Source organism: Doryrhamphus excisus, linkage group LG8 (genome assembly GCF_037039965.1).
Source record: "Doryrhamphus excisus strain RoL-2023G ecotype Guam linkage group LG8, RoL_Dexc_Guam_v1.1, whole genome shotgun sequence".
NCBI classification, from domain to species: domain Eukaryota; kingdom Metazoa; phylum Chordata; class Actinopteri; order Syngnathiformes; family Syngnathidae; genus Doryrhamphus; species Doryrhamphus excisus.
Genome location: NC_136364.1, coordinates 4,631,049 through 4,646,324, shown reverse-complemented (window position 1 = coordinate 4,646,324; position 15,276 = coordinate 4,631,049). Strand labels below are relative to the sequence as shown.

Genomic DNA, 15,276 nt, shown 5'->3' with positions numbered 1-15,276 from the left:
TCCATCCATCCCTTCCTTCCTTCCTTCCTTCCTTCCTTCCTTCCTTCCTTCCTTCATTCATTCATTCATTTATTCATTCATTCCTTCCTTCTTTCCATTCTTTCCTTCTTTCCTTCCTTCCTTCCATTCATTAATTTATTCATTCATTCAGTCATTCATTCCTTCTTTCCATTTCTTCCTTCCTTCCTTCCTTCCTTCCATCCATCCATTCATTCCTTCCTTCCTTCCTTCCTTCCTTCCTTCCTTCCTTCCTTCCTTCCTTCTTTCCATTCCTTCCTTCCTTCCTTCCTTCCTTCCTTCCTTCCTTCCTTCCTTCCTTCGCATTCATTCATTCATTCATTCCTTCTTTCCATTCATTCCTTCCTTCCTTCCTTCCTTCCTTCCTTCCTTCCTTCCTTCCTTCCTTCCTTCCTTCCTTCCTTCCTTCCTTCCTTCCTTCTTTCCATTCATTCCTTCCTTCCTCCCTTCCTTCCATTCATTCATTCATTCATTCATTCGTTCATTCCTTCCTTCCTTCTTTCCATTCATTCCTTCCTTCCCATTCATTTATTCATTCATTCATTCCTTCCTCCTTCCTTCCTTCCTTCCCATTCATTCCTTCCTTCCTTCCTTCCTTCCCATTCATTCCTTCCTTCCTTCCTTCCTTCCTTCCTTCCATCCATCCATCCATTCATTCCTTTCTTCCTTCCTTCCTTCCTTCCATTCATTCATTCATTCATTCATTCATTCATTCATTCATTCATTCATTCATTCATTCATTCATTCATTCATTCATTCTTTCCATTCATTCCTTCCTTCCTTCCTTCGCATTCATTCATTCCTTCCTTCCTTCCTTCCTTCCTTCTTTCCATTCATTCCTTCCTTCCTCCCTTCCTTCCATTCATTCATTCATTCGTTCATTCCTTCCTTCCTTCCTTCTTTCCATTCATTCCTTCCTTCCTTCCTTCCTTCCTTCCCATTCATTCATTCTTTCCATTCCTTCCTTCCTTCCTTCCTTCCTTCCTTCCTTCCCATTCATTCATTCATTCATTCCTTCCTCCTTCCTTCCTTCCTTCCCATTCCTTCCTTCCTTCCTTCCTTCCCATTCATTCATTCATTCATTCATTCATTCATTCCTTCTTCCTTCCTTCCTTCCTTCCTTCCTTCCTTCCTTCCTTCCTTCCCATTCATTCATTCATTCATTCATTCCTTCCTTCTTTCCTTCCTTCCTTCCTTCCTTCCTTCCCATTCATTCATTCTCCACCGCTTTTTCCTCACAAGGGGGTGCTGGAGCCTATCCCAGCTGTCTTTGGGCGAGAGGCGGGGTACACCCTGGACTGGTGGCCAGCCAATCACAGGGCACATATAGACAAACAACCATTCACACTCACATTCATACCTATGGACAATTTGGAGTGGCCAATTAACCTAGCATGTTTTTGGAAGAAAACATGCTAGTTTTTGGAGGAAACCGGAGTACCCGGAGAAAACCCACACATGCACGGGGAGAACATGCAAACTCCACACAGAGATGGCCGAGGGTGGAATTGAACCTTGGTCTCCTAGCTGGGAGGTCTGCATGCTAACCACTCGACCGCTGTGCCGCCCCAATGACAACATAACAAAACAAAACAAACATAAACAACATAACACAACATAAATACGATACAACATAAAGGTATAAAGTACAAGCTTTCTGGTACGTCTGACATGATTGTCACGAAAGGTTCTCCCATTAAATGTGGAAGTGGTATGTTTTCCATCCATCCATTTTCAATGCTGCTTATATTAATTAGGGTCGCGGGTATATTGGAGCCTATCCCAGCTGTCTTCGGTCGAGAGGCGGGGTACACCCTGGACTGGTCGCCAGCCAATCACAGGGCACATTTAGACAAACAACCATTCACACTCACATTACCTATGGACAATTTGGAGTCGCTAATTAACCTAGCATGTTCCAGCGGTTCAGGAATAGAAAAGTTAGCTTACACTCAAAAAGCCGAATAAAACGTGTCGACAAATTTTTAATTGGTGTCGATTGCTTTCTATCGGGTCCAAAAAGTGTACATATGTCAGAAAACCCCATTCGTGCCTGTAGAAAATGACAAGAGTGGTTGTCCTCAATACCCATAATGCATCTTGATTAGATCTCAACAGATGTGCTAAAAGCAGGCATAGCTTTATAGGCAAACTATAAAGGCACCTATTGGCAGAATGAGATTATAAAGGTTTGATGCTATCATCATTTTATATAATAATAATTCTAATACAGGCTGCACGGCGGTCGAGTGGTTAGCGCGCAGACCTCACAGCTAGGAAGCCAGGATTCAATTCCACCCTCGGCCATCTTTGTGTGGAGTTTGCATGTTCTCCCCATGCGTGTGTGGGTTTTCTCCGGTTTTCTGCATTCCAAAAACATGCTAGGTTAATTGGCCACTCCAAATTGTCCATAGGTATGAATGTGAGTGTGAATGGTTGTTTGTCTACATGTGCCCTGTGATTGGCTGGCCACGAGTCCAGGGTGTACACCGCCTCTCGCCCCAAGACAGCTGGGATAGGCTCCATCAACCCCCGCGACCCTCGTGAGGAAAAAGCGGTAGAAAATGAATGAATGAATGAATGTTGTCATTGTGTTACAGAGCGTGTCCCAGCAGTCCTTGAACACACCACAGTTTTGTGCTTAATGTTAACAATTAATGTTGAAATTGAAGGCCCCTGTGACCTTCATTATCATCATTATATGTCCTACAAATGTACCTTTAGTCGTAGCAGGCATTCAAATAAACAAATAAAGTGACTCTCAGTTGCTAACGATAAAATAAAATAAAATCCTGTTTTTTACGACGTTGCCGTCATCTCCAATTCCCACGACATTTGACACACGGATGACTTTCTTTTTAGAGTAAAGCATTAGCATTCAGTCCTGCTTGCTCAGACCTGACGTGTCACCCCCGCTATGTCGTCTCATGGATCATGTCCATGCTTCATCTTCACACCGTAGTCATAAATAGTGCTATGTGTTCAGTATGCTGGATGTATGCAGGGAAAATGTAGCAATCTACTTTTCTGCACACTGCATGGATATCATATATTCCATCCCGGGAAGAAGTGATTTGCATTGTTGGGCAGTGCATCTTGGTGAGGGACGCTATTTCAGCATGATGCGATATTAGGTTGTGTGTATTAAAGACCCAAAACGGAGCAAGGATGTTTATTAGAGCTGTGGGCTCTTTGTCATTCTGAGAAACTCCCCAAATAAGTCTGAATGTTAAAAAGCTTCTAAGTATGTGCTTAGCGTGCTTAGATGATTGTGTCAGTGTGCGTAGGTATGTGTGTGTAGATTGCGGCGGTTGCTGAACACAGCTTAATATCAGTATTTGACACGGAGGCCCATTAATAAGGCCCCCGATCTGAGCCCGGTGACAGGACTGCTGACAGAGGAGGATCATGGGGAAGAATCATGCCCTGCTCAGGCAGTCAGAGGTGCAGGTAGGGCCCATTCCGCCTTCCCCAGGTGTCATTACGGATGCTGGAGAGGGAGGGCCGCCGCTGACATCTACATTAATCACCCCTCCGCACTTCACACTCACCGCCCCCCCGTCCCCCGCCAACCGCCACCCTCGCCAGCCTGCACATCCAGCTCCTAATCATCCCCACACATAGCCAGTGAGGGGATACTCAGCCATGAAAGATATCCAGCTAAGAGCTCCCCAAATACCACTCCCATCTGATCATGAGTGATGTTGCTACCTGAACCTGTGACCTGGCACACAATTAAAAACACTTTTCTCTCAACCCCCTCTGCCTCCTCGTCCGGGTTTGCTGCAACCATACTTTTTAATGGTCTGCCATCTTGTTTGTTGTTTTCATTGCAATAACATCTTATGAAAATATCATTCTTTTATGTACAAGAAAATGCTTTATCAATGTGAACTCAAGGTAGTTTGCGTCACTTTTAGGGTTCGGATGAGGGTCAAACAATACAAAGTATTTGTGGAAAACGTCGAAAGGTCATTGAAACTGTGTGAGTGTGCATGGTGTGTGGCATAAAGATACGACATGGCGATTGAACAGTGGTGCAAGCTTATCATCCGTCTTTCATTGCTTTCTTACGAATCCACTTTTTGACTCCCGAGTCTTTGAGCCAGTGACAACCGGATGTCTAAAAAAGTGTCTATTTTAAGTGTACTGCAATGGAAAACATACCACTTCCACATGGAATGGGAGAACCTTTTGTCACAATCACAATGTCAGACATACCAGAAAGCTTGTACTTTTAACTTTATGTTGTTTTGTTTCATTGTGGGGGGCATGACGGTCGAGTGGTTAGCCCGCAGACCTCACAGCTAGGAGACCAGGGTTCAATTCCATTCCGTTTGCATGTTCTCCCCGTGCAAGCGTGGGTTTTCTCCAGGTACTCCAGTTTCCTCCCACATTCCAAAAACATGCTAGGTTAATTGGCGACTTCAAATTGTCCATAGGTATGAATGTGAGTGTGAATGGTTGTTTGTCTATATGTGCCCTGTGATTGGCTGGCCACCAGTCCAGGGTGTACTCCGCCTCTTGCCCGAAGACAGCTGGGATAGGCTCCAGCATACCCGTGACCCTAATGAATATAAGCGGCATTGAAAATGGATGGATGGAAAACATACCACTTCCACATGGAATGGGAGAACCTTTTCTCACAATCATGTCAGACATACCAGAAAGCTTGTACTTTTAACTTTATGTTGTTTTGTTTCATTGTGGGAGGCATGGCGGTCGAGTGGTTAGCGCGCAGACCACACAGCTAGGAGACCAGGGTTCAATTCCACCCTCGGCCATCTCTGTGTGGAGTTTGCATGTTTTCTCCGGGTACTCCGGTTTCCTCCCAAATTCCAAAAACATGCTAGGTTAATTGGCCAATCCAAATTGTCCATAGGTATGAATGTGAGTGTGAATGGTTGTTTGTCTATATGTGCCCTGTGATTGGCTGGCCACCAGTCCAGGGTGTACCCCGCCTCTTGCCTGAAGACAGCTGGGATAGGCTCCAGCATACCCGCGACCCTAATGAATATACATAAGCGGCATTGAAAATGGATGGATGGAAAACATACCACTTCCACATGGAATGGGAGAACCTTTTGTCACAATTACGTCAGACATACCAGAACACACCACAGTTTTGTGCTTAATGTTAACAATTCATGTTGAAATTGAAGGCCCCTAAAATAAATGAAATATTTCTTTAAAATTTCACCTCTAAAGCTGCACTAAACTTGAAAATTTGAATTTCATATTGTAACTTTTTCTTTAGCTATTTTTATGAAAACACCACAGAGGGTCACCGCAGATCGGATCCATTAACTTTAGCCGATCGGTACAATACGGCACAATCGACAATCATAATGGGCATATTAGGGTGGTCCTTATTTTTCTACTTTTGAAATTTCATGCTCTCACCCCACTAATATGTTTGGATAAATGAAAAAAACATTTGGGCCAAATTTTATCAATATTGATTAATATCTAGAGGTTGCTCAACAACTTTGAAGTTTGACATATTCTGTGCATATTCAGGAGTTTTCTCACAATATAATAATTTGTGCAATAATTTGTTTTATTGGTTTAATAATGATCATTAATTTGAGTTTATGACAGCATTGGTCTTATTGTTTCTTATTATGATGCAGAATATGTGAAGTACATATTAAATATGAGTGACAACAGTTCAATGGCATTATTGCTTAGATTATACTATGGTTCTGATTTCATTATTTGAGATACAAGCATAAGAAGTTTGTTTCATCTTTTATTTCAATGATGTCATTTACTTGTATTTTGCTGGTTACCACTCTGTCACAGTGACTAGTCAATAAAGGTAATGTTTTATTTTATTTTGCTTTGCGTTCTTAAAGTGGTACAATTTCCTCAAAAACGAGCAATTCTGCAAATATTCAGAGGCCTTGAGGAACCTCTAAATATTGTTAAAAAAAATCAAAATTTTGCACAGTGAGTTTTTATTGATATCCTAACACATTTAGAGGGTGAGAGTTGAACACTTCCAAAACAAATTTTTGACCCCCATGTAAGGACCGCCCTAGGGCATATAAAAGAATACAAAGTACAGTGGAAAGTCAGGGTTGTTTAATGTTAATGTGAAGAGACTCTCCTCCCAGGCATACAAATAGTCAACGTAGTCAAGTATGTCAAAATTGGGGGTATGGGGTATGTGGGAAATATACAGAAAAAAAATTAAAAATTATAATTATAATAATTTTGAATTTTATTTTATATTATTTGAATTTATTTTCTATCGGGAAATTCAGGTTTCCTGTCTATGAAGGAGGATGCCCTGTGGGCTCCATTGTCGTCATCTATAGCTATCAGCTATATCCGCTATTCTCCTATATGGCCCACACGAAATAGTGGAACTGTTCTCTGCTGTGATAAGCGCTAGGATGAAAAGTCCACCTCGGATGAGCAGATGGTGCAAGAACAACAATGGAAAGCCTGATTGAATGAATACGTTTTCATCCAATTACAAACACATCATTTACTACTAAAGTGACAACGCTCGTGTCGTGATTCAACTTAAACAAATAAGCGTGTGGCGGCCAACAAATCAGTTTATCCTCAGTGAGGTCACAAATCCTGATTCCTCCGCGGAGGTAGTAATATTGTAGATTTTTCCACGGCTTCGCCACCGTATCTCATCTTGATGTGTTTCACTGCAAACACTCCCTCTGCGTTTTAATTACAATAAATCCACTTTCTGCTGATAGGAAGCTGTGAAATAATATATCAGCGCTCGCTGCAGATACACTGATTGAAACGGGGTATAAAAGAGGCAGAATTACACCCTTACTTTACCATCAATGAAGCCGTAGACAACTTTTCTAGTTTACGTCTTCTAACTAAATGACCTCTGTGCAGTTCGAAAACATTGCACAAAGAGAGGGGAAAATGTCTGAAAGCAGGAGCTGCAAGGCCTGTCTTTGTACACGGGCGAGCTGTGACATGCAGCTCCACAAAGGCAACAGAAGAAGCCAAAGCAGTTATTAAAGGCGATAGAAGTGGTTCCCCCTCGCCCGAGTCTCCCTGTCATGGTGTTGCTCTTGTGTACTTTATTGGCACAGGATGGTTTTCACAGCATGCAGCCCCCGAGCGCAGACTCTTGACTTTGTAGTCTTTGTTTGGCAGCGTAAATCACAACACGGCCACATCACAAGAAATGCTCCTTTTTACTTGCGATGCGTCTTTACAGCCGCTTTTTAAACTCTTCATTTACATTGACTGAATCGTGGATAGGGGAGAGTGGTTAGTGTGCCGGACACACAGCTAGGAGACCCGAGTTCGATTCCAGCCTCTGTCACCTCTGTGTGGAGTTTGCATGTTCTCCCCGTGCATGCGTGGGTTTTCTCCGGGATCCTCCCACATTCCAAAAACATGCTAGGTTAATTAGCGACTCCAAATTGTCCATAGGTATGAATGTGAGTGTGAATGGTTGTTTGTCTATATGTGCCCTGTGATTGGCTGGCAACCAGTCCAGGGTGTAGCCCGCCTCTCGCCCCAAGACAGCTGGGATAGGCTCCAGCATACCCCCACGATCCTCGTCAGGACAAGCGGCATAGAAAATGTACACCCTGGACTGGTGGCCAGCCAATCACAGGGCACATATAGACAAACAACCATTCACACTCACATTCATACCTATGGACAATTTGGAGTCGCCAATTAACCTAGCATGATTTTGGAATGTGGGAGGAAACCGGCGTACCCGGAGAAAACCCACACATGCATGGGGAGAACATACAAACTGGTGGAATTGAACCCTGGTCTCCTAGCTGTGAGGTCTGTGTGCTAACCACTCGAACACCATGCAACCCATACTTGAATCATTCCATTCATTCATTCATTCATTCATTTTCTACTGCTTTTCCTCACGAGGGTCACGCGGGGTGCTGGAGCCTATCCCAGCTGTCTTGGGGTGAGAGGCGGGGTACACCCTGGACTGGTGGCCAGCCAATCACAGGGCACATATAGACAAACAACCATTCACACTCACATTCATACCTATGGACAATTTTGAGTCGCCAATTAACCTAGCATGTTTTTGGAATGTGGGAGGAAACCGGAGGAACCCCGGTCTCCTAGCTGTGACGTCTGCACGCTAACCACTCTACCACTGTGCAGCCCATACTTAACTTAATAATTTTTTTTTGAAAATCAAAAGGGTTCTATTATGTTTTTTCCATTTTTCTGACCTATAAATGTTGTATACTCATGTTAAACGGTGCCAAAACATCAGAAAATTAGGTTTGCGTATTTGCAATTGAGAGAAATTTTACTAAATTTTACTAAAGTCAGTGCAACTTGGGTGTCCTTAAATGGGCTGCAGATTGCCTGCACCCAGTGAACGCACAGACCTACGTATCCTGAAGTCATTGGGTGTCACGTTCCGGCTTGTGACTTTTACGGTTTGACCCCAGGATGCAGAAATCCAGACCAAACGTGCGGATAAAAACAAATCTTTTATTACGAATGGCAGCAGCAGGACACAAAAAAAACCACCAAACGATGAAGCCACAACAGAAAGAGCACACACCTGAACTAAATAGGGATGATGAAATTAGAGGCAGGTGCGTGAAAAGAGCAAGGGGTAAGGAAAACGGAAGGGGGCGACAAAGGAAGTGGGTACAAAATAAGAGCATGGAAACCGGAACAGAGGCAAAGAAGGAAACTAAATAAGCTGTCACGGGGGGGAGAAGCCCACTCGTGACTGTGGGTGACCAATCACAGTGGACTGTGCATGCATACCTGGAGGAGAGTCTGGGGTGGAGTAAATTAAACAGACCGTTTGTGTGGAAAGCAGGAAATCCATGAAAAAATCGGTAACCATACATATCGGTATCGGAAATTGAAAGTTGGAGCATCGGGCCGATTTTGAAACATGGACTAGAAAATGTAAAATGTGTCATAAAAACAATATATGCAAATATATAGAACATGATCATTCTTAATACTCCTATTCAAACCATTCCAGCTCATTCTGGCTAACAATTTTCCACTTTTAGGTTATTCATATGACCACACCCACTCCATTCTCCTCCACCTTCTCGCTAAATGATGCCACCAGGATAATAGAACCAGTTCTATGAAGGCATACTAAAACATGCCTTGAATGAACACAAGTGCTTTTATTATCTTTACAAATACATATACTGTAATTCAGCTTCAGCTCTACTGTAGCTTATATTGAGGTGGAATTGCTCTCATCACCAGTAGGGGGAGCTCACACTTCACGCTTTACCCTGAACATGGAGGAGGTTGCTGGGCAGACAACATTCCCTGTAGCCTCCCAACCCCTCCTTGTTCCTCCCCTCTATGTGAACCTCAACAGCTTGTGTCACAAATGTGTCTGTCAGCCCAAAATAATTAAAATAATGATCATTTGTACTGTATTCTTGTGCAAGACCCTTATTTGTATGCTGTTCATGATGTAGATATATTAATCATATGGGTAATATTGCAATGTGTGCATATTCACATACAATGTATAATTATACTGCAAACACCTGATATACTTTGTTATATACATATTAGAAGTCTCTCTGAGGTATTATATTGAAGTGTATTTCATGTATATAGTGGGTCACAAAGTGGACTTTTTATTGCAAATATGCACCCCTGCTGCCCTTCTCATTCTCCTGGTTGTGCGGGCGATGCCGGCTGCGCAAAGAGTGTGCGCTGTTTGCATCCAAGGAGGCACCGCGCAAACACACACGCAGGAGGAGGAGGATGTTGTGCTCCTCTGCTGATATGACTCTTCACGCATTTCCACTTACCCCCCACGGCTCTGCTGGGAGAGGGTATCTTTTCTAGTTTAAAATAACAACAAAAAGTTTTTTTTTTTTTTGGTTGTGATTGTGCTTGAGGAGCGCCATGTGCGCCAGTGTGCGTCACCGATGAACGTATGAGAACGTGACCGGGAGGCGTGTGAGGGGACACGGGGAGAAGAAGCGCACCCAGTCGCTGTCGCGGTGCCGGTGTGGAAGTTGTTTTTTTTTCTCCGCACTCGATCACTTCTGCTGAGGCAGCAGAGCAAGCAGACGGGATATCACAACGGAGGAGACGAACAAAAACCCCAAGAAGCTCCAGTTGACCTACTTTTTAAATTTTTTTTAAATGGATCCTCTGGTTTTTGTGGACGCATAAACTGGCCGTTGTCAGTTTGTAGATTTAACGCGGAATAAATCTGCTTGGACTCGTTTTCCCCCCGCACTGAATTTGAGGATTTGAGCGCCAGTCGTGGATGTTTTAATATGCTAGAATGAGTCCACTAGCGTTCATCCTTGTAGGTGGACTATTGTGCTATAAAGTTGATGGTAAGTCGCATCCTCATTAGTGTCCTTGCCAAAGTGCTACTTTTCAAAGTTCATTTTCTCCACTTTTGACTTTGTGTCATTTTCTTAGAACTCCAATCAAAAAAGGATTCACATTATCACATTTTACATATTCATAAATGTGGAATGAAAATGGAATACTAGCTGTAACATTGTGTTAATGTGTGAATATAAGGAGATGGAGGTGATTATGTACTCCCAGTGAAGGTTTTAGTGTTGAAATACAACAGGCGCTTGTTAAACCTGTGGCTGAATGGTTCTATTGGTCTCCCTGATGATTTAATATAGAATTTATATCAGTTGTCAGGTGAATATGTCTCATTTTTTCTCTTTTTAACACAATTCACGGTCTAAAAGTTACATTAAAGTAGCCTCAGTGTCTTATATATATGATCTATGACTCAAACAGCAGTGCTTAGGGGAATTAAACAGTGACTCACATCCAGTCTGTGCCTCATAGAAGGACGGCGTTCTTTTACTGCTGTAAAACCGAGACTTTATGACGAGCTACACCTTGTTGCACAAACACCTGCACACAAAGAAGCGGAGTAAGCACCACGGAAGGAGCAGATCATTGTGACAGTTTGTTTTTTTGCATAACTTTGCAATGTGCAAATACTTTGTGTTGAATCCAAGAGCATGCAATTGCTAATTTCTGTTTTTTTGTTTTTTTTTTTCTTGTATTAGTTCACCTGTCAACTGCTGCTTTTGTTCCTCATAGCCGCACAGCTTTCTGGAGACAGCCAAGCAAACCTCCTTTCTGTTGGGATTTGAATATATTCCCATATTTTACGCTGGCTTTTTTTTTTTGCTGTTCTGTGCCGGGCCACCGGTTGCTAAGCAGTGGCTGATGGCATTGCTTGTAGCGTGCAGGGAGAGGCTGAGCACATCTCCCCGGGAGCTGTGCATCTTCCCAATCATTTGCCACCCCTCCCTATAGCATCCCGGCACCCACTCCCTTTCAGACGTAATCTGAAGGTCCTCGGGAGATGGGAGGGGCTCCCTCTAAGAGTCCACTTAGGCAGACAAAAAGGTCTGGAGTTGTATTCTCTAGGCAAGCCGGACCAACAAAGCCCAGCCTTGTGAATGGCGTCAGGCACTGTTTAGTGTTCTGTGATTAATACGACCAGTGTGGCTGAAAGGGGAGAAAAGGTGAGATAGACATGTAATACAAGTCATGTTTCCATGCTCGGACTGGAGAAGGGACTCGTGCATCAGTCGGAGGGACTAGAAGTCAGGCGTACGGTACGAGATTCCCCAAAATGCTTTTCACACAGAACCCAACAATGAAGGAAAAGGGTTTGCGACTGGCAACAGTCCTTCTGGATCAACTGCATTAATGCAGAACAGTCAAAGCCAATATCGCACCTTCAGAGGAAGGATCAGAAGCCCATTTCACACAGAGGTCAGGCCAAATAGCTGCCTTAGGGCTGTAGATCCGGTAATTGGATGTGTGACAAAGCCTGCGCCAGTGTCCGGATCATGACACCAGCAGTAGACGTCGATGAGGGGGAACAAAGTTGTCCCGCTGATATTCCACCTTCTGATAGCATCATAAACCCCTTTCCTACAGACGTCCAAGCAAATTTGACCTTTTTGTTAATCCAGCATGTATCCATTTGTGCCTTTCATACAGAATTCTTAAATTTCAGAATGCTTTCATATACATTTCAACACAATAAGGTGGGAGAAATAAATATCAGGTGTAGTCCCGGCATTACCGAATACCCTTGCACACAGGTGGTTCCCGCCCCTATTGCTACTCTGATACTACCTCTACCAAACACTACCAAAAGTGTTGGTTCGATTCATGCCACTTTTTCTGTGTCGGTGCTATATTAACACCTCCCTGTTTACTTTCCTGACGACATCTTATACATATTTTCACAAGCTACCCAGCATACCTTGCGGTTGGAATATTTGGGTGTTTTTTTTGGCATCTTTTGTATAGATATTTGTTTGTATGCCCACATGGTGCAGTAAACAGGTTACTTGTGTTGACGTCTTATATTGTTTGGATAATTTCAGTGACAACGTGACCACCATACTGGGTGGAACTTGGATGACGGTCCTTGGAGTTGCTGAGTCAAGAGAAGGGGGTCTCATCAAATCTTCTATTTGAGAGATGAGTCATTAAACAAGATTAGCTTAATGCTGAAGCTTCCTGAGTGCGCTTAAAAGTAGCGCCGTCTAATGGGAAGTAAGCCCCGGGATAAAAGTAGGCGAGGGATGGTCATTGTGTAAGAGCCGTCGCAATGTCTCGCCCCCAAATGTGATTGTTCTGCTTCACTTGGCCGCATTTAGGCAGCGTTATCGTAATGGCAGCTCATTTGCCCGAATGGGGCCGCTGTAATGAGGAAGCTTCATCCGAGATCCACCGAACACTCGTCGACACTGTCGAGGGCGCTCTCGTCAATGAGTCCAACACCCCTAGTGTTTACTGTTTGATTAGCATCAAAAATGAGTTTGCGATCAGAGGCAGGGAACGGGAACAAAGACCGGGGCGAGGTGAGCGACTGAAGAGCGGAAATCACAGTGCAGCAGGTCCTCGGATGGGACGGACATGAGTGGGAACACGGGCCTGTCAGCTCCTATGATCTTCTAATAGCCACGTGTGACTACAGGGAGGCTCGCGTTTCCGCGGCCAACACTGGGCCTCGTTCCCGGGTAATGGCTTTACCTTTTCACAGAGCGGCGATTGGAAAGAGAGAAAATGTCAGGCGGCGCCCGGCGCGCATGGCTGATTCCCACCGTAAGACCGGCAAATAATGTGTGCCGAGCGGGGAGGGTACCACTTTCCCTCACTTTACCTTTGCTTTATTAAGCATCGGTGAAGCATACCCCTGACATTTACAGAGCTACAGGGAAAAAAATGCTGTGATGCATTTGAGTAAAAACGTTTCCAGAGAACAGTCATAGCTAAGATGCGATGGTGTGGCGCTGCTTTGTTGATTGGCGGCTGGTTTGCAGAGGTGCTTGTGATGTGTCAGTCATAATAAAGTAAATAATCTTCGCCTGTCGCCCAGATGTATCATGAAGAGGCAAAGTAGTATCACACAAGACAAAGTCACCTGATACTTAGTACTTAGTATTTCGTTATTTTCATGTGTTTGTATATTTTGGAACGCACCCGACATCGAACAATATCAACATTTCATGCATCCCAGCTGTATCGTACAATAGCATTGACAAATTAACCTGAAGAGTCACATAGCGGCTTTAAGTGTCACGTTGGGCGTCCTTATTTCGGGTGTCCGTCCGTCCGTCCATCCATCCATCTGTCCATCCGTCCATCCATCCATCCATCCATCCATTTTCCTCCGCTTATCCGGGTCCGGGTCGCAGGGGCAGCAGTTTCAGTCGGGAAGCCCAGACTTCCCCGGTCCCCGGCCACCTCCTCCAGCTCCACCGGGAGGACACCAAGGCGTTCCCAGGCCAGCTGTGAGACATAATCCCTCCAGCATGTCCTTGGTTTTCCCCGGGGCCTTTTCCCGGCTGGGCATGCCTGGAACACCTCACCAGGGAGGCATCCGGACTAGATGCCCAAGCCACCTCAACTGACTCCTCTCGATGTGAATGAGAAGCGGTCCCTCCCGGTTGACTGAGCTCTTCACCCTATCTCTTAGGGTGAGTCCAGCTACCCTACGGAGGAAACTCATTCCAGCCGCCTGGAATTCTTTCGGTCATGACCCAAAGCTCATGACCGAAAGAATTCCAGGCAGTAGGTGAGGGTGGGAACATAGATCGAACGGTTAGTAGGTAGTCTTTTCACCACGACGGTCCGGTACAGCGACCACATTACTGCAGAGGCTGAACCGATCCGTTTGTCAACCTTAATTCACTCATGAACAAGACCCCGAGATACTTAAACTCCTCCACCTGGGGCAGGACCTCATCCCCAACCCGGAGGCAGCACTCCACCCTTTTCCGACTGAGAACCATGGCCTCTGATTTGGAGGTACTTAGTCTCATCCCAATACGCTTCACACTCAGATGCAAACCGTCCCAGTAAACGCTGAAGGTCACAGCCCCGAAGACGCCATAAGAACCACATCATCTGCAAATAGCAGAGATGAGATTCTAAGGCCCCCGGAACCGAACTCCCTCAACACCTTGGCTGCGCCTAGAAATTCTGTCCATAAAAAACAGAATCGGTGACCGGAAACAGGCTGGACTTATGTCGGGTGTTTCTGTTTTTAAGTTGGCTTCTGAGTGTTTTTCTGTCTTTGTGACTTCCCATCCAATAATAGAAACATTTGATTTCACCGTAACTAGTCGGCACCCCCGCTACGGGGGCGGCCACTAGAACAGCGTTTCATCAAAGGAATGCTAATCGTGATGCTAATGCTAAGCGGGGAACCAGTTAATTTTCGGATCAAAACATCTCAGATCTTGCACAGCATAATTTGAGTTGAACTTCAGTCAGACGGATTCTAAACTTCAAACCGGGCTCACGTACACGCTGATGATGGGATCTATGTGTCATGAGGGAGGAATTCAAACACGCGCTCTCGCACCTGTGCTGGTAGAGAGGCAGGCGTGGGGGAGGGGTGGTGTGATGAATGGGAACACAAGACCCTCACCTGTTTCACACACCTGCACTTACACAATACACACCTGTAACACACATAGAAGCCTTGCATGAAAGCAAACGGAATCGGTAAGAACTTAGCGACTGTGTTAGTTCATGGAGTCCTTTGGTATCGAACTTGTGTTGTTCCTCACTGTCAAGGGTTTGTGTGATCGAATGACCCGAGCTCGGCGTCTCGCCGGTGTGTCTCCGTCTAATAAAAATGCATGAGCTGTGTCTGGGTGTGAGACGTGCGGGACGATAGACAGCCGGAGTACGACACTTAAGAGCACATCCATCACACGGTGCAGCGCCACTCAGAGTGGACCGGATGAATAATTG

At 44.6% G+C, this 15,276-nt stretch overlaps 1 protein-coding gene across 10 annotated transcripts in view; it reads left to right on the top strand.

Moving 5' to 3' along the window:
* Positions 1-15,276, top strand: part of robo2 (roundabout, axon guidance receptor, homolog 2 (Drosophila)) — a 382,012-nt gene that overhangs the window by 145,952 nt on the left and 220,784 nt on the right. Inside the window, exon 1 of one of the 10 annotated variants that reach the window (XM_078792659.1) lies at positions 9,704-10,346. The exons of the other annotated variants lie outside the window; for them this stretch is intronic. Within the exon in view, the coding sequence (XP_078648785.1) occupies positions 10,292-10,346 (55 nt within the window). The 5' untranslated portion in view covers positions 9,704-10,291. Of the gene's footprint in view, positions 1-9,703; positions 10,347-15,276 lie in introns of those variants that run through there. 10 annotated transcript variants of the gene reach the window in all.